General features: G+C 37.7%; 1 protein-coding gene and 1 long non-coding RNA gene across 7 annotated transcripts in view; one reads left to right on the forward strand and one right to left on the reverse strand.

Annotated features, from left to right (window-relative positions):
• Window positions 1-9,788: 9,788 nt before the first annotated feature.
• The window catches only part of PLCH1 (phospholipase C eta 1), a 281,678-nt gene continuing 271,108 nt past the window's right edge, over window positions 9,789-20,358 (reverse strand). For 2 of the 6 annotated variants that reach the window (XM_023192290.2, XM_023192292.2), the window contains 6 exons: window positions 18,268-18,414; window positions 17,628-17,707; window positions 16,072-16,131; window positions 15,282-15,636; window positions 13,275-13,302; window positions 9,789-12,974 (listed from right to left, as the gene is read on the reverse strand). In XM_023192290.2, coding sequence (XP_023048058.1) covers window positions 13,292-13,302; window positions 15,282-15,636; window positions 16,072-16,131; window positions 17,628-17,707; window positions 18,268-18,414 — 653 coding nt within the window. In that variant the 3' untranslated portion in view covers window positions 9,789-12,974; window positions 13,275-13,291. Of the gene's footprint in view, window positions 12,978-13,274; window positions 13,303-15,281; window positions 15,637-16,071; window positions 16,132-17,627; window positions 17,708-18,267; window positions 18,415-20,358 lie in introns of all 6 variants that reach the window. The other 4 variants (XM_023192291.2, XM_023192287.2, XM_023192289.2 and 1 more) reach the window with 4 other exon arrangements.
• LOC111526536 lies at window positions 15,729-16,721 on the forward strand. The gene is made up of 2 exons (XR_002726413.1): window positions 15,729-15,975; window positions 16,561-16,721. It is a non-coding gene; the product is annotated as an uncharacterized LOC111526536 (long non-coding RNA).

Below are 20,358 nucleotides of genomic sequence, written 5' to 3' on the forward strand. Positions count from 1 at the left end.
GAGAAGGTAGACATGTGAAGAGATCCCTACAATGAAGTGGAATCCAGGGTTTCACAGGTGCACTGGAGGTCCTCAAATGAAATTGTGTAATTCTTGATGGGTTGGAGACAATCAGGGAAGAGGAGATGATCAGGAAAGCTTCCCCAGGGAAAGAGATCTTCCAGGATGCATCTTGAAGAATGCACTGGGCAAAAGAGGAAAGGGAAATCTAAGGCAGAGGAGGCCAGGCTGCAGAAACACAAATCAAAGACTCTGTATGCAAGCTTATGGAACCTTATTCTGTAAGTTGTGGAGACCCACTAAAAATTTTTAAGAGGAAAAGGTAGGTTGATTAGATTCATATTCAGAAGCTTTGCTTCCGTCCTCTGTGGATATAGCCACTGCTGCAGGCAACTCCCCCAGCTACTTGTTACTGTTCAGTCTTAGAACATGCCCTGAAGCCTCTAGGAAAGGAGTCAAATGAGAACACTTCGAAATTTCACAGATTTGCTCTAGTTAGATTTTTTGGACTAGGAACTTCCTGGATTCTGTAGTTCTAAGAAAAAAAAATAATCAGGAAGCCTGTTAATATCTTGATTGAGACCTCACTTGTGTGAGTGCCTTGTGACAAAATGAGTCCCTTTTCCATCCTCCGGATAAGTGAAACCCCAATGAATCCAAAGCTTTTATTAAAATTGAAGCTTTACTACTGCCTCTTCCTTATTAGGCAATCTCCAAATGATAATTATAAAATTGCTTCCTCTTCTCTTCCAATGTCCTATTAGTAGAATAATAATACATGTAAGAGTGACAGACACACATGGGCACTAGAGGGATTGGTCTGATAAACCACCACTTTGCCCCAATCATTTGTCTTATGACTAGATCTCCTCAAGGCAGAGTTGACATCCAAATGTAAATATAAAGGAGAAGGAAGAGTGGCGAGGACTCTCTTGTGTCTAGGATAGAAGCTCAGCCACAGCAGAAGATGGTACCAGTCAGAGTCGTGAGACCCCTATTCCAAACACTAGCTCCCAGATGACATTCTAGACAAACCCTGGGCTAGAGGGAACCTGCTGACTTGAAGGAAAGGACCAGTCCCAGCAGCATTCATCACGTGTTCATTTGGACCCCAAATGAACAGCAACAATACCCAGGATTTATGTCAAGGGACTTGGGCGAGCCTCTGAGACTTGATGACTTTAGGTAAAATTCAGAGCATTACCAGCTGTGGTGGCTATGGGCAAACTCCTGCTTGAGAAAAGCAAGGGAAAAGTAAAAGGGACTTTCTCTTGCATCTTATGTACCAGCATGGCCATAGGGTGATATAGCACCAAGCAGGTTCTTGGGGTTCCCAATTCCGGAACTTGACTCTTAGCATTTATGGACCTGCCTTGGGCCAGAGGGAAGCCCAGTGCCCTAAAGAGGGACTCACAGGCCAGGCAGCATTCATAACAAACGGACTTAAGAGACCCTTCGGATTTAAGGGAACATTGGTAGTAGTCTGACAGTACTCCTCATGGCCTGGGGTGGCAGTGGCTACAAGATGAGGCTCCTCTGCCTTTGGAAAAAAGAGGTAAGAGGAGTGGGAAGGACTGCATCTTGTGGTTTGAGTGTCAGCCCCGCCACAATACAACACTAACACCAGGTAGACTTCTGAGGTTTTTGCCTCCAGTTCCTGACTCCTGGAAGGCACCTCTGGGCCCACGCAGGGTCTATGAGACTTCACCGCCCTGAAAGACAGGACCCAGGCATGGTTGGCTTTGCCACTTACTGACTGTAGAGTCCCAGGGCCTTGAGCAAACATAGGCGGTAGCCAGGGGTGGTCACAGTAGGCCTTAGGTGAGACTCAGCACTGTGCAGGCTTTGGATCTGACTCCGTGCAGTCATAGCAGTGGTGATCACAGGGGTGGTCTTCATCCCCAGGTTTAGGTGGCTTAGAACAGAGACAGAGAAAGAGAGAGAGACTGAGAGAGAGACAGAGAGAGAGAAACTCTGTATGTCAGAAGAAAGTAAGGGAAAAGAACAAGAATCTTTGTCAGGTGATTCAGAGAATTCTCCTGGATCTTGTCCAAAATCATCAAGGTGGTACCTCTATGAGTCTGCAAGAACCACACTGTCACTAGGCTTAGAGTGCCCTCTAAAGCAGATACAGCTTAGATTACAACACTGAAATTCTTTCAAATACCTAGAAAACCTTTCCAAGAAGGATGCCTACAAATAAGCTCACAGTGAAGACTGCAATAAATACCTGATTTGTCAATGCTCAGACACTGAAGAACATCTACTAGCATCAACACCATCCAGGAAAACATGACCTCACCAGAGGAATTAAATAAACTATCGGGGACCAATCCTGGAGAAACAGAGACATGTGACCTGTGAGACAGAGAATTCAAAATAGCTGTCTTGAGGAAACTCAAAGAAGTTCAACATAACACAGAGAAGGAATTCAGAATTCTATTAGATAAACATAACAAAGAGATTGAAATAGTTTAGAAGAATCAAGCAGAAATTCTGGAGCTGAAAAATGCAATTGACATACCAAATAATGCATCAGAGTTCTTTAATTGTGGACTTGATCAAGCAGACAAAAGAATTAGTGTGTTTGAAGACAGGCTATTTGAAAATATATAGTCAGAGGAGACAAAATAATAAAAAACAATGAAGAATGCCTACAGGATCTAGAAAATAGTCTCAAAAGGGCTAATCTAACAGTTATTGGCTTTAAAGAAGAGGTAGAGAAAGAGATATGGGGTAGAAAGTTTATTCAAAGGCATAAAAACAGAACTTCCTAAACCTAGAGAAATATATCAATATCCAAGTACAAGAAGGTTATAGAACACCAAGCAGATTTAACCCAAAGAAGACTACCTCAAGCCACTTAATAATTAAACTCCCAAAAGTCAAGGATAAAGAAAAATCTTCAGTAGAAGTCTTCTGACCAAAAAAATAAAATAAAATAAAGAAAGGACTCTAGACCAGGTGCAGTGGCTCACGCCTATAATCCCAGCACTTTGGGAGGCTAAGGTGGGTGGGTCACCTGAGCTCAAGAGTTCGAGACCAACCTGTCCAATGTGGTGAAACCCCATCTCCACTAAAAATACAAAAATTAGCTGGGTATGGTGGTGCGCACCTATATTCCCAGCTACTTTGGAGGCTGAAGTAGGAGAATCGCTTAAACCTGGGAGGCAGAGGTTGCAGTGAGCCAAGATCGGGCCATTGCACTCCAGTCTGGGCAAATAAGAACAAAATTCTGTCTCGAAAAAAAAAAAATCCTAAAAGCAGCAAGAGAAAATAAATAACATACAATAGAGTTACAATACATCTGGTTGCAGACTTTTCACTGGAAATAGTGCTAAAGGAAAAAGAAACTCTTACCCTAAAATAGTATATCTGGCAAAAATATCTTTCAAACATGAAGGAGAAATAAAGATTTGCCCAGACAAACAAAAGCTGATGGACTTCATCAATACCAGACTTGTCCTATAAGAAATGTTAAAAGGAATACTTCAGTCAGAAAGAAAAGGACATTAATGAGAGATAAATAATCATCTGAAGGTATAAAACTCACTGGTAATAGTAAGTACAGAGAAAAACGTAGAGTATTATAACACCATAACTGTGTTTTGTAAACTACTCTTATCCCAAGTGGAAAGACTAAACAAGGAACCAATCAATAATAACTACAACACCTTTTCAAGACATAGTCAGTATAATAAGCTATAAATAAAAACAAAACAAAAAAAAAGCACAAATAAAAACAAAAAGTTAAAAAGTGGGGGGATGAAGTTAAAGCATAAAGTTTTTATTAGTTTTCCTTTTGCTTGTTTGTTTATGCAAATAATGTTAAGTTGTTATCAGGTTAAAATAATGGGTTATAAGGTAGCATTTGCAAGCCTCATGGTAACCTCAAAGCAAAAGACAATGGATACACAAAAAAATAAAAAGCAAGAAACTAAATCATATCACCAGAGAAAATCACCTTTACTAGAGGAAGACAGAAAGGAAAGAAAGTAGGAAGAAGACCACAAAACAACCAGAAAACAAACAACAAAATGGGAGGAGTAAGTCCTAAAAATGACATTGAATGTACTTGGACTAAACTCTCCAAAAGACAGACTGGCTGAATAATGAAAAAACAAGACCCATTGCTCTGCTGTCTACAAGTAACACACTTCACCTACACAGACACACATAGACTGAAAAAAAAGGGATGGAAAAAGACATTCCATGCTAATGGAAACCAAAAAAGAGCGGGAGGCCGGGTGCGGTGGTTCACGCCTGTAATCACAGCACTTTGGGAGGCCAAGGTGGGCATATCACAAGGTCAGGAGATTGAGACCATCCTGGCTAACATGGTGAAACCCCGTCTCTACTAAAAAAAAAATACAAAAAATTAGCTGGGTGTGGTGGCGGGCGCCTGTAGTCCCAGCTACTTGGGAGGCTGAGGCAGGAGAATGGTGTGAACCCGGGAGGTGGAGCTTGCAGTAAGCAGAGACCCTGTGCCACTGCACTCCAGCCTGGGCAACAGAACGAGACTCCATCTCAAAAAAAAAAACAAACAAACACAGGAGTCACTATACTTAGAACAGACAAAATAGATTTTCAAGACAAAAACTACAAGAAGACACAAAGAAGGTCATTCCATAATGACAAAGGGGTCAACTCAGCAATAAGATATAACAAATTTAAACATATATGCACTTAACAGAGGAGCACCCAAATGTTATTAGAGCTAAAGCAAATGTTATTAGAGCTAAAGCGAGAGCTAGGCCCCAATACAATAATAGTGGGAGACATCAACACTCCACTTTCAGCATTAGACAGATCTTCCAGATAGAAAATCAACAAAGAAACATGAGACTTAACCCGCACTACAGACAAAATGGATCTAATAGATATTTACAGAACATTTCATCCAAGACCTGCAGAATACACATTCTTTTCCTTAGCACATGGGTCATTCTTAAGGACAGACCATATGTCAGGTCACAAAACAAGTCTTAAAACATTTGTTTAAATTGGAATAATATAAAACATCTTCTCTGAGCACAATGGAATAAAACTAAAAATTAATAACAAGAAATTTTGGAAACTATACAAATATATGTACATTAAACAATATGTTTTTGAATAACCACTGGTTCAAAAAGAAATTAAGAAGAAACTTTTAAAATTTCTACGGGATCTAGAAAATGATAATGGAAATATAACTTACCAAAACCTAGGGGATACAGTAAAAGCAGTACTCAGAGGGAAGTTTATAGCTATAAGTGCCTACATTTAAAAAGAGGAAAAACTTCAAATAAACAATCTAACAATGCATCTTAAAGAACTAGAAAAGCAAACCAAAGCACACCCAAAATTAGTAGAAAAAATAAATAATAAAGATCAGAGTATAAATAAATAACATTAAAGTGGAAAAAATTACAAAGGATCAATAAAACAAAGTTAGGATTTTTTAATGTAAACAAAATTGACAAACCTTTAGCCAGACTAAGAAAAAAGAGAGAAGATCCAAATAAATAAAATGAGAAATGAAAAAAGAGACATTAAAACTGATATTGCAGAAATGCAAAGAACCATTAGTGACTACCAAGAGCAACCATGTGCCAATAAATTGGAAAATCTAGAAGAAATTGACAAAGTGTCTAAATACATAAAACCTACCAAGATTGAACCAGGAAGAAATCCCAAACCCAAACAAATCAATAACAAGTAATGAGATCAAAGCTGTAATTAAAAAGTCTCCCAGTAGAGAAAAGCCTGCAACCGATGGCTTTACTGTTGAATTCTACCAAACATTTAAAGAATGACTTATACCAATCCTACTCAAACTATTCCAGGAAATAGAGGAAGAAGGAACACTTCCAAACTCTTTCTATGAAGCCAGTATTACCTTGACACAAAAAACAGAAAAAGACACATCAAAAAAAGAAAATGATAGGCCAATATCTGTGATGAATATTGATGCAAAAATCCTCAGCAAAATACTAGTAAACCAATTCAGCAATACATTAGAAAGATCATTCATTATGACCAAGTGGGATTTATCACCCATGGATGGTTCAACATATGCAAATCAATCAATGTGATACATCATATTAACAGAATAAAGAATAAAAAACGTATGATAATTTCAATTGATGCTGAAAAAGTATTTGATTAAAATTTAACATCCCTTTATGATCAGACTGAGGCTAGAAGGAACATACCTCAATGTAATAAAAGTCATATACAATAGACCCACAGCTACTATCATACTGAATGGGGGAAAAACTGAAAGCCTTTCCTCTAAGATGTGGAACATGATGAGGGTGCCCACTGTCACCATTGTTATTCACCAATGAATGGAAGTTCTAGCTAGAACGATCAGACAAGAAAAAGATATAAAGGGTATCCAAATTGAAAAGGAAGAAGTCAAATTATCCTTGTTTGAGGATGATATGATCTTATATTTAGAAAAAAACTAAAGACTCCACAAGAAAATTGTAGAACTGATAAACAAATTCAGTAAAGTTGCAGGACACAAAAATCAACATACAAAAATCAGTAGCATTTCAATATGTCAACAGTGAACAATGTGAAAAAAATTAAAGTAATCCCATTTACAGTAGCCACATATTAAGATCTCTATAATGAAAACTATAAAACACTGATGAAGGAAATTGAAGAGGACACCAAACAATGAAAAATATTCCATATTCATGGATTAGAAGACTCAATATCATTAAAATATCCATACTGCCCAAAGCAATCTACAGATTCAATGCAATCCCTATCAAAATACCAATGACATTCTTCCAGAAATAGAAAAAATAATCCTAAAATTTATATGGAACCACAAAAGACCCAGAGTAGCCAACGCAATCCTAAGCAAAAAGAACAAACCTGGAGGAATCACATTACCTGACTTCAAATTATATTATGGAGCTATAGTAACCAAAACAGCATGGTACTGGCATGAAAACAGACACACAGATCAATGGAACACAATAGAAAATGCAGAAACAAATCCACACACCTATAGTGAACTCATTTTCAACAAAAGTGCCAAGAACATACACTAAGGAAAAGACAGTCTCTTCAATAAGTGGTACTGGGAAAACTGGATATCTACATAAAAAGAATGAAAACAGATCCCTATCTCTTGCCATATACAAAAATCAAATTAAAATGTATCAAAGACTTAAATCTAAGACCTCAGGCTATAAAATGACTACAAGAAAATATTGGGGGAAATCTCTAGGACGTTGGTCTAGGCAAAATTTTTTGAGAAATACCCGACAAGCACAGGCAACCAAAGCAAAAACAGACAAATGGGATCACATCAAGTTAAAAGGCTTCTGCATAGCAAAGGAAACAATCAACAAAATGAAGAGACAACCCACAGAATGGGAGAAAATATTTGCAAATGACCCCTCTGACAAGGGATTAATAACCAGTATATATAAGGAGCCCAAACAACTCTATAGAAAAAAACTAATAATCTGATCAAAAAATGGGCAACACATTTGAATAGACATTTCCCAAAAGAAGACATACAAATGGAAAACAGGCCTATGAAAAGGTGCTCAACATCATAGATCATCAGAGAAATGCAAATCAAAACTACAATGAGATATCATCTCACTCCAGTTAAAATGGCTTATATCCAAAAGACATGCTAATGAGGCATAATGAGACATGCTGGTAAGGACGTGGAGAAAAGGGCATCATTGTACACTGTTGGTGGGAATGTAAATTGGCATAATCACTATTGAGAACAATTTGGGAGTGCCTCAAAAAACTAAAAATTGAGCTATCATATGATCCAGCAATACCACTTCTAGGTATATACCCAAAAGAAAGGAAATCAGTATACCAAAGAGATACCTGCACTCCTATGTTTGTTGCAGCACTGCTTATATTAGCTAAGATTTGGAAGCAACCTATATGTCTATCAATAGATGAACGGATAAAGAAAATGTGGTACATATACACAATGAAGTACTATTCAGCCATAAAAAGAAGGAGATAATCATTTGCAACAACATGAATGGAACTAGAGATCATTATGCTAAGTGAAATAAGCCAGGCACAGAAAAATAAGCATTGCATGGTCTCACTTACTTGTGGGATCTAAAAATCAAAACCACTGAATTCATGAAATAGAGAATAGAAGGATAGTTACATAGGCTGGGAAGTGTAGTGGGAGACTGGGAGTGGGGAGGTGAAGATGGCTAATGAGTACAAAAAGAAAATAGAAAGAATGAATAAGACCTTCTATGTGATAGCACAACAGGATGACTATAGTCAATAATAACTTAATTGTATATTTTAAAATAAAGAGTGTAATTGGATTGTTCATAAGTCACTGAGCAAGTCAAAGGATAAATGCTTGAGGAAATGGAACTCCATTCTCCATGATGTGCTTATTGCATGCCTCTATCAAAACTTCTCATGTACTCCATACATATATGCACCTACTGTGTACCCACACAAATTAAATAATAATAAAATTTTTAAAAGAAAGGATTTAAATTCAATATTCACCAAGAAATAATACATGCTTTTGATTTTTTTAAAGGGAAAGTATCAGCTAAATGAATGCACTAATGGATTACACTTAATGGAAACAGAACCTCTGCGCCTCAGTTTTTTCATCTGTGAAATGAACTTGATTTAATCCCCATCCATTATCAAATTTGTTTATCAAATATTTCCATTTAAGAACTTTAAGGAGCAAAGGAAAATGAATATTTCCTAGGAGCGCCAGAAGTACTGTGCATGCAACCTATTTTCTTCTTTTGGGAGGAGGATACATATGATAATTTAGTACGTTCATATAATTTGTACAGAACAAACCAGTGTACCTGGGGTATCTATCACCTTAAATATTTGTCTTTTCTTTGGGCTAGAAACATTCCCAACCTATTTTCTGAAATTACTTGTATTTCACTTCCCACAATTTTGGGGATTTCATAATTCTAGTCCATAAAATGTCAGTGTTTACCTTAAAGAAACAAAACAAAACAAATATAAACTCCTGGATCTGTTTTAGAACAAAGATACCATCAAATCCTAAAGAGCAACTAAATTCTATTCTTTGGCAAGTGAATTTTAACAACTGTACATCATGTCAATCCCTTCTAAAACAAGGATACCTTAAAAACAAACCATGATCTAAGGATAGAATTAGGAGGTTCAGAACTCACAAGAAAACAAAAATGTCTTGGGCTCACTAAGGGCATAGAAATGGTCACTTACCCTTTCACCATTACACATCAGCCCCAACCAGATTCCCAGTGCTTGTCCAGAAAATAAAGGACCCCCAACTTTAGGGAAAAGCTCAGAGTTGGGGACCAAGAGAACCAGGGACCAAGTGTTCTCCTCTGCCCTCTTCCCACTTTGCAGACTTTGAAAAGTCTGCAAAGCTTCAGACAGTTTAATTTGCCAAACATAGCATCTCACTTGCCTTCCCCACATGGCTCCCCTACCCACCACCACCACCACCACCACCACTACCACTGCTCCCCTCCCACCGCCCACCACCACAACCAGTTCGGAAGGCTTATTTTTAAACTTGCAATAGCAATGCCAAATGCAAAGAAACTCATTACATTTGATTTTCTTTCAAGTCACCTCACAAATATGCTTTTTAAAGCATAAGGAAAATACTCAGAGACTTAAATTGCTGCTTAAAACTGTCCTCCGTGATAGCTTTCTATTTTGCCGCAAACACATGGAAAGTAGGTCCAAGTGCTCCGAGTGCTTTTACTCAATAGTCATCGTATGAATTTCAATTGTAAAAAAAGTTCACCAAGTGTTTAAAAATGTGTTTTAATTATATTTTCATGAATTCCAGGAAGAACATCATTGCAGTTAACGTTACAAAAAACAAAAAAACAAAAAAACAAAAAAAAAACAAAGAGGGACATCTGAACATGCAATAAAAAAGTGAATTCACAGTGAAAATAATGCATGTCAGTACTAAAATAGAGTTGTTTGGTTCCCTGAAGGAAAAATGTTTCTTCTAATTATGTATTCACTCGGATTTTATTATGAGAAAATATTCTTTGAAAGCTTTGGGGAAGTTTTGAGTTTGTGCCACTATTATCATTAGCGTCTGATGGAAGTCCCTCATTCTGAAAGCCATTGTTCACAGTCTGTAATTCAATCAGAAAATTCAAAAGTACAAGTAGTTTGGCAACTGGCTTCTTGTTACATACAAAGCCATTAGCAAAAATATGTAACAAAATTTATGTAAAACAAACAATTTTGTCCTTATATACAAAAGACAGCCTTCTTCCTGACACCCTCACGGCCTATTCCAAAAAGTGGGGAGGGCATGGCGAGCAGCTATCCATCCCCTTCAAACTCTCTTCATGGGTGGGATAAGAACATCCTAAAAGGCAAGGTAACTATTTTAAAGTTTTTAAAATTGAGTTATAAAAATGCATCTGGGCTTCTCAACAAAGAGGGAAACATAGGAAAAATGATAACAGATTAAAGTAAGGAATTCATCCCTTTGTCATTTGCAAAGTCTCTTAATCAACTCAACAGTTAGAGAGTAAAAATGACTACATTTGTGACGCAATCTGAGGACACAGTAAAGGACATCTTGGTGAAACACACACACATTATAACCCGAGCTGCTGAGGAGTTTCACATCTAGGGCATGCACATATTTCATACTGATAATAGTTTACAACACCTCAAGGGAGAAAGATCATAATAGGTACATGGGAAATGTCACCAAATCTATATACAAACGCATTAACAGGGAGAACACATGAAGTCAAAAGGATACCCAAATACAAGTTTAAAAATACATTTGAAAATCATTCCAAAGCCAAGGAACTTATTTACTGAAAACTCCGACATTCTACGGAATACCTTGTAAACCTTAAGAATGCAGTTTTATATAATTCACAGTCTCAAAAGAAAATAAATTTCTGGTTTATCATCACTGCTTGGCTCAGTCTGCAAAACAGAATTATCTGAACACAACTGGTCAACGTGGCCATAGTGAAGAGCTGTGCATGCCCCCTCCGGGATGCCCCGGCCTTCAAGGCCACCTCCTTTCGTGTTCTTCAGGTAGCCTGCGATGTAGGAGCCGGTGGAGTGGCGATTCACTGCAGGGGTGGGTGCTGAGGGTTTGTTTCTAAGAACCACGCCTGCCCCATTGCTGGGGTTTGGAACTTTCTGCTTGTTGGCTTCCTGTTTCTCCTTGGCACGACTAGCAATATTGCGCACTCTGCTCTGACTTCTGGATGACAACTTCCTGACTAGTGCCCGGGGGAGCTGATTGGCATCCTGCTTTGAATATATTACTTGGCAGCTGTCTTCCTGGTCAAAGGACACAAGCTTCCGAAGCTGCTCGGTCAGGGCATCTATAGGCTCTAACGACTTTGTCTTCACAGTCACACCCTTCTTGTCTTTAATGCCAGTTGTAATAAAACTCTTACTAATACACTGGTACTTGCTCTCAAAATTGCAGGCAATGTCCTCTGATGTTAAGTCCCCCAGACTTTTGGATTTGCAAGGACTGGGCAATTTCAGAGCAGGCAAAGGAAGATGTGCCAACTGCTTGGGTACAGGAACATGCATATCTTGAGCACTAGACTGCTGGGGCACACAGGTCTGGAACATTTTTGCATCTGAATCTGAGAAATGGTTATGCACAAAGCCAGCACCCTGATAGGCTAGATAAGAAATACTTTGAGTTTTGACATCTTGAATACTGTTGAATATTTCAGGGACAGAAGGGTGGTGGGTCTCTTTACAGTAGCCATTTCTCAAACTTCTTTGAAAGTGTTCTACCACACCCTGATTATACTTGAGTTTTAAAGGAGAAGCAAGTTGACTTGTGCTGTCTCTCCTATATTCACAGGTTGTTAGAGAAAGATTTTCTGATTCTCCATCAATTTCCACAAGGCTGCTCTCCCCAGAATTGAAACAGAGAGTGGGATCAGCTATTACATACTCCAGGGTCAAATCAGGGGAAGAGGCAGGGCTGCAGCTCTTCAGTGTTTCCCAGTCTTCACCCTTGGTAGGACTTTTTGGTAACCAGTCATGAGAAGTATTAGGGGACCCAGGAAGGTTGCTTTCTATGGCCCCTGTCTTGGCCTTACTAGAAAGGTCATCATCTGGTTTGGTTTTAGAGATGGGAGTGCAGGTAGTTTCATAAACTGTGTTCGTTGCATGTTTGGTGGTCTCAGGACTCGAGAGTGCTATCAGCTTCGGAGATGAGCACAGGAAGGAAGACTTGGATTTTCCCTTGGAAAAACCATGCTTGATGGGCATTTTTAGGCCCAGGCTAGGCAAGGGACAATGGCCTGACATCACACTGGTATTATGAAGATGAGAAACAGCTGTGAGAGCCTGATCATTGGTCTCATCAAACTGGCCAATCAGGGCTGAGATGGAACTGCCCGGCTCATTCTCATTTGTTAAAGTGACATTGTCAATAAGATGGGAAATTTCACTCTCCTGCAGAATTGCAGTTGAATGTAGGTCAGGTATGTCAGAACATAGCATGGATACATCTGACAAAGAAAAGGATGTTGCAGTTCGGCCCTTACCCCTATTAACTTCCAGGTTCTTAATTTCTAGGTTGCTATGAGAAAGGATGCTTCCCGATAAGATGCTTTTCCCTTCCACAAAGCGCTCAGCGTTCCTCTTTTCCTTGATTTTCATACCATGTAGATCTTGTGTGGGGTTAACTACAGGATCGGGAGCCAAATGCTGCCCTGGGGAGAGAGACTTGTTGGGACAGGGGTTTTCCTGGCAATTACTTGTGGCATTTGATGTGGTTCTCCCACCCCTAGGACTTGACACGCCCAGCTGTTCTCCTGTAACTGACATGTGGGCAGTAGATACAATGGCGTCCCCTTGGATGATATCTTTGTGGAGAAGAGCACTGGAGGAGGACGATAACTTTTTGTTGAAATTTAGAAAATGTGGATCTTTTATACTTGCTTTCCCTTTTCTTCTGCCATCTTTATCTTCTGCTGAAGGAAACAAACAATATTTTAGGTGACATGTATCACTTTATGTAGAACCTGCAAACACTCATGTTGTCTTCAGACAGACAAATGGAGAATGTAAATCTGTTACACTGTGACAGAATATAATTATGGATTGCATAGGTTTGCAACAAAGTGTCTGTGTGATGAATAAATGGTAAAATATATTTATAGGAATTTCACTGAAGCTTCCCTTTGAATATCTATTACATCTGCTAAGGATGTAATATTCATTGTCAAAAAAATGTCAATGAGTTACCATACTTTTACAGTGAGGATTACCTTAAGTTGTTTCCTATTCAGATTTGTACTACACAGAAGCATGGCAATAGAAACAGAACAAGACAGCTCTGTTAAACAAAGCATTGTGGTACCTGTAAGCAAGAGACTATAAGCTTTCAAAGTTATACATGTATTAGTTAAAACAAAAAAGAAGAAAAGAAGAAAAACATAATAATGTCATTTTCAAAACATTTTGGGAGCATATTTAATTTAATCAATTAATTTCTAAAATAATTGGAAGGTGTAATAAATGCATTAAAATATCAATATCTGTTGAGTTAAAATGTAAAGATAAAAATCGGTCATCAATTCCATGTCATTGCTCCTATCTATTTTTTGTTAATCATATATTTCTTTTTAACACACAAATTTCATATTGCATCCTTCCCTAAAAGTGGCAGTAAGTTGTCAGACACAGTAAAGGAAAACCATAAAAACACAATTCACAGTAATTTGGGATAGCCCAGCATGGTTAGTATACTGCTAGGAGAGTATGAGGTATTCAATTCTTGATCAGGTTATTTTAATAATATAATGCTTCCAGAGTCATGATACATAAGAAAAAAAAACTTGTTCAACTTATTATTAAATAGTTTCCAAACTAAAAATATTCATCATAAAAATTTTGAAAACCTCAAAAAATTATAAAGAAAAAAGTAAATACCATATGATGTTACCACTGAGACAGCCACTGTAAGATTTTGCAGAGGAACAGAATAATATATAGAATTTTGTAGTCTGCTTTTCCTGTACTTAATGCAATATAACTGTGTATTGTTTTATATTTACCAAAAGTTTAATACACATGACTAATTTATATAACTGCTTTTTAAAAGTAGAAAAGAAATATTACCTCAAAATTGCTTTCTAACTCACCTTAATGGTATTAACATCTTAACTGTGGCATTAACAGGATAGAACCAATTTCTATTGAATATAGCTTTATTTTTCCCAAAGATGGGATTTTGAAATACATTTTAAGGCACATATTTTATCTCTTCTCTGACACTGCTCTTAGCAAAATTTCAAGCTTTTAAATGTTCTTTTTCTCCTTCAAATAAATCATTCAAGAATATCTTATAACAAAGAATCAACACAAGTAAAATGGTGTTTGTGGGAAAAGAGAGCACCGAAATTAGACCATTCGATAAAAGATAAAAGAACAATTTTGCTAAAGAAAATCAGTACCACATTTTAGTTGTCTGAGATGATTCTGATTTAATTAAAACATATTTGTTGCATAGATATCAAATGCACACAGTTTTGGCACTTAAATTTACCCCCAGATAGGACGGGATGGGAGTCACCGACATCAGTCAAAAGCTCTCTGGTACACTGCAAGGCAGTCTTCACTCTGTATTGAGCTCCTGATATGAGTCAATGATACACTCAAATTAAGGAAAAAGACAGGCAGCACCTGGTCCCTATGCTTGTGGAGCCCACGACCGTGCTAAGGCTGCAGGCACACCTCCATCCCTGCCAGCATCCAAGGATCAGGGAAGCGAGGCCATAGGAAAACACTGCCCGAGCCACCTCTTGAGAAAAAAAGATTTGCTTGTTTTTGAAAAACGTGACTTGTTTTTAACAACTGGCTTTCTTTCTCCATAAACATTTCCAGTCACGGAAATGTGTTATATGTAAGAAAAGTAATACAACCATATTCACCCTCAGAACAATCAGTAAATATGGCATTCATTTGGAAAACCAGTATTTCCAATCCTATTTTGCAGGTTGCATCTTCCTCTCTATGCCATAACACCTAATGGCTCCCCTATCTCTCACTGTCAATTTCAGATGTTGATATTATAAAGCTCTTGGTGAGGAGGAAATGGATCTACCTGGCCCGCAATGTTTAAAATCTTCTCGTGTAGAAGATCACATTAAAAAGTATTTATTTTTCAGTATATTTTACTTTGACTACAGAATGTCAACCTCTTCATAATGGTAAACAGGGACTGAAATGCAGCCTAGAAGGGTTTATTCTTAGAGAAACTTAAAGCATCTTACCCAGAGAGTTTTCTTTTCCTTCAGTGTCTTTTACTGTTTCAGATACAGGCAGCGACAAAGCTCCCAGAAGGTTTCTGTCAACAGGCATAGAGACAGGACGTGCTTGCAAACTGCGTGTGGTCCTCCTCAGCACGCCATCTTGGTCTCTTGTGGCCTCGGACACTGAATCCTTTATCTCCACCATTTCTTGGAAACCCATTTTGCTCTTTTTCCTGCCTTTGGCCGGGGCGCTGGCTGTGCGTCGCAGAATTCTATCTCCAATCGATCGTTTCCGTACATAATGGGAATTGTTTTCTGCAGAACTGTGCCTAGGATTCTTATTGAACAGTCCCTTCAGACCCTGGAGTTGTCTATTCTGAAGACACAAAAGGACCAACCACAAGTTAAGCAAATGCCATCACGTCAACAACTTACCTTTAAAATGACAGCTCCATGAAAAATGAATATAAACCGAAATTGTACAGCCATTGAAATATATTCACACCAAGAAAGCAGCAGCTCACAGCATGTTTGCACAACATCATGCACATCTTATCAACCTTACTTTGCAAGGACTTCAGCCTTCCATTCTTACATCAAGCTCTCCCAGAAGTTTCCTACCCAGAGATGACAAAATGGTAGGAAAAGTCTCCACAGCTCACAGACTGCTACGAACTTCAGGCGCCTTAAAGCAACAGATGCATGTTTCAAAGTGGTAAGCAGGAAAATGGAGTGATATGAAAAAGCATGCTGCCATAACCACTTAAAAGAAATATGCCAGCCAGAACAAAGCACCATGCTGAGAAACTACCTTTGTAGCTCCTAGAAAGTGCAATATAGTATAACTGGGATTGAGTATTAAAGGGCTCCACTGTAAAGGAAAAAAACAAAACACAACAAAACACAATTGGGGCTCATTGAAGAGGGTGTCACAAGTAAACACAAAAGAAAAAATGCATACATGTCTATAAACCCTTTCTGTTAGTTTCAGGGATTTTCAGTCTTATGCTCATTCATTGTTCGACCAATACCACTACACTGTGATGTGTGGATCCCAACCCAAACACATCTTGAAAGGAATAAAGAGTATGACTCATAAATGGACATTTATTTAGGAGAGAAGATGGGGATGATATAGAACACTTTCAGATTTTAATTTATTTCTGGCTCAAGTTTTAAACAAATTCAGAATTTAATTGTTTCCCTCAATGTGATAAATGCTAGAGATAATCTGTAGTTAACCTGGGATTCCTAGAATTCAAGAATCATTTTTGAATTATTTCCATTTGTGTCTACTTAGATGAGAGGCAAGATTCCAACAAGCAGCACGAACAGAAATCCAGGACTAAACACAGAAAGTTATGGTATAAAACTTGACCAGTCTTAGAAATTACGATCCTTACCCTCACCTCCACACCCTTGCTGACTGATATGAAAATAAACATTACACTCCCTAATTCAGGCTGAAATGGTTCATTCCTTATTAGTTGGATTGTAGTCATAATCACATTAATATTAGCCAATATTTCTGAGCATTTACTGTGTACCAGGCAGCTTTCTAAGAAATATATTTATTTATGAGGCAGGTATTATTTTTATCCCACATTCACAGATGAGGAAGCTTCCAGCTATACAGATTGTCTGGTAAAGAGCACGGGACATTTCTAGGCCCCATTCAATGCTTTAACAGTCCCTCCAAATCCCATGTGGTCCTGAAAATTCATACCGGTAACCAAGTCCCCAATTACTTGACATGACCAGAGGACAACCTACTGGTTTGTAAACCTCAAATGAGTTCTATAACCACGACAACAGCATCAGGAAAGAACTAGAATGCATTTTTGTGGTCTCCTTCTTTTCAGTCCTGTAGGTAGCTTTAAAATCCATTCACAATTTTTAGATTTTCAGTTAAAAACATTGGTACCAAATGAATGTAGCCTGCCTAGAAGTGGCTGGGATCACAGACCAGTTAGTACAGGTAATTCATCAACCATCTGAGACACTACGTTTCCCACTGAGGTCAGTTGAGTCTTTTTAAGGATTAAAATAAAATTCAACATTTAACTGTATCTTCATTGTTTTAGCCAAACAGATTACTGCCTGAGAGAATAATAGTTTTCTCAATTCTATTAAGCCCAGAGAGGGCCCCTGTGTAGAAGGAATGAGTACACAGCTTAAACAGTGAAAAGAGTATACAGGTGGATCAGGACATGACTGGAATAGCAGACTGGGCTCACTGGGCTTCCTTAGAGCTTTTGGTCCAAGCACAGCTTTGTCAAAATTTACATTTCTATTATGCAATTAATCAGTAGCATTGTTGAGGACCATATTAATGTATATGACTTTAAATCCTATGATCTTTCTCACCTTTCCATAGATTTCATTGATGGTTATGTGTACAAATATGGATGCTTCTGTCAGTCCTTCCAAATAGACATGCCGGTAGCCTAATAAAAGGAAAGACAGTCATTTCTTTTTAGTTGAACTTGCATTTGACTTTCTCATGGGTACAACAAAATTAAGTATCTGACTTGACTATAGCTCTTTTTTTTTTTTTCTGAGACAGAGTCTTGCTCTGTTGCCCAGGCTGGAAGGCAGTGGCATGATCTTGGCTCACCGGAACCTCTGCCTCCTGGGTTCAAGCGATTCTCCTGCCTCGGCTTCCCGAATAGCTGGGATTACAGGCATGCACCACCACACCCGGCTAATTTTGTATTTTTAGTAGAGACGGGGTTTCTCCATGTTGGTCAGGCTGGTCTCAAACTCCTGACCTCAGGTGATCCTCCCACCTTGGCCTCCCAGATTGCTGGCATTACAGGCGTGAGCCACTGCACCCAACCCAACTATAATCCTTTACATTTTACAAAGCTTGTTAAAAGTCATGTTTATTATATGACACATATTTTATATATCATGTATGCTATTATGTAAGTAACATATGATGTATTATATCTTCCAAAGAAAAAGGAATGGTCAGTCTAGAGAGAAAAGGCCAGCTCATACCTACCAGGCACTAAGCTGCTGAAAGTCACGGTTCTTTGCCCAACAAAGTCTCGTCCAATGGGATCATGATCCCACACGAGGAACCGAACCAAAGCTATTTCTGGCATGTGTACTGTAAATGTCAGCGTTTCTTCCCACACAGGGTTAAATCCTCAGAGAAATAGGAAAAGAAAAATCAGAAAAGCAAAGGACTTGGCTGAAAATGAGTTGGCAGCAACATCTGTAAAGCAGACGGTGAAAATTGCTTGCAGTGGTTATTAAACTCATGAAGATAACTAAGCCACTTCGGGATGCCTTACTGGAATAAAGCCTCGAAATTTACCCCCTTGCTAGAAAATAATTGGTAAGAAAATTGCCTGTAAATTGTCACATCAAATCTATTAATCTTTGATGCCTAACCGTATTGTAGAGAAGCTCTTTAGTATTCAGAATGCTTCAATAAGTTAAAAAATTATCTATAGTAGTGATCTAAGAATAATGTTTTAGCCAAAACAATAAAGAATGATATCCTCTCCCAACAGAATTATGCTTGTCATGCACCAAAGAGTCCGCTGCTGTAGTAACCATCAACAAACACTTTATAAGGTGCTTTTGCAGGTTTCAACTATTGTACATACATCATCTTATTTCTTATAGCAATCTTCTAAGTTTTTTTTAGAGGATTTTTAGAGATTTTAGAGTAGAGCAGGGTTTTGGTTTTTGTTTCTAATTAAAAACTATGTATTACTGACTTTCAAAAATATATCACTTTCAAAAACTATACAAGCAACACTCATCTTTTAAAGTAGGAAATATCAGTATTTATATGACATTTTGTAGTTGAGAAAATTGATGTTCATAGATGATAATGTGCCCAAAGCCACACAAGACCTTATAGTTAGTGACAGAGTCAAATTAGACTGTGCACTATTGATTCCCAGTAGCTTCTCATGAAGCGAGACCTTACTGCATGAATGATGGCATATTTTCACAGCTACTGAAAAATATGTTAAAAAGGTGTATTTCACCTCAAATACTAAAATGCAAAACTACATTTACTCGGCAAAATTTTCTCCAATAAAATAACTATAAAAGCTGTTAAAAATTCAAGTACTCCGTAAGTTTCTGTTTTTTTCTTTTCTAAAAAATGAAAATAAGTTTTTAAAAATGTATGCATTTAGGAGGTATCAGCCACTGAACCCTATTGAAAAGCCTCAAGCTGATGAAATAATTATGATCTGAAAAATTACTGAGATACCCCTCTTGAATAAGAGAAGATCTTTCTGTTGACTTAGTGATGACCTCTCAATTATTTCTGAGACTAAAAAAAGAAAGAATAATCTATTGAACATTGGTGGAAAAACGCAATTTAAGAAGGTTTCTTTCTGTGTACATGTTTTTCCTACGTTACAGGTTTGCCCTACTCTGGAACTGCAGTGTTCCTTCAGGGACTCCCTGTGAACCCCTAATTTCTCAAATTAATGATTGTGCTTCAAATGTATTTTACAGTATTAATCACAAGAGATTGAGAAAAGTAGGTATGCAATAATGTTTGTGAAATGTATGAACAAACAAATTTTAAAAGATTACAAATAAAAAGACATGAGGCTTGAGTAAAGAAAACTTTCTTTATATTACGGCCAAAATATAAGAAGAATGCTGCCCCTCCAATTGTATGAAAATACTCAAGAAGTAAACTCACCAGACTACATTGGGCTTGCTTTTAGAGTTTTACATGCTTCAGAAATGAGAAATTATCAAGACACATAGGCTTCACAAATGAGAGCTTTGAGAAAACTCATGTCATAAAAATATAATATAAACATATAATGGAGGCATTTCCTCAGTGAATTTTTAACCCAGTTCTTTAAAATATCATTTACTCTTCTTACTAGAAGAAAAAAATTCCTTTAAAAGCAAAAGCCTGGAGAGCCTAGATTACAACACCATCAAAATAAACCATGCATCAGTCCCACAGTTACTTAGTTTTATGTGTTGAAAAGTTTTTAACATAAACTCAGATGGGAGTTACGGATTTTAGAGATTTCTTGCTCGTCTACATAGACACTTTTTTTTAGTGTAAATTCTATTTCTAGACCATCTTCATTAAAAAGTG

The sequence above is a fragment of the Piliocolobus tephrosceles genome, chromosome 2 (genome assembly GCF_002776525.5).
Source record: "Piliocolobus tephrosceles isolate RC106 chromosome 2, ASM277652v3, whole genome shotgun sequence".
In the NCBI taxonomy this organism is placed as follows: domain Eukaryota; kingdom Metazoa; phylum Chordata; class Mammalia; order Primates; family Cercopithecidae; genus Piliocolobus; species Piliocolobus tephrosceles.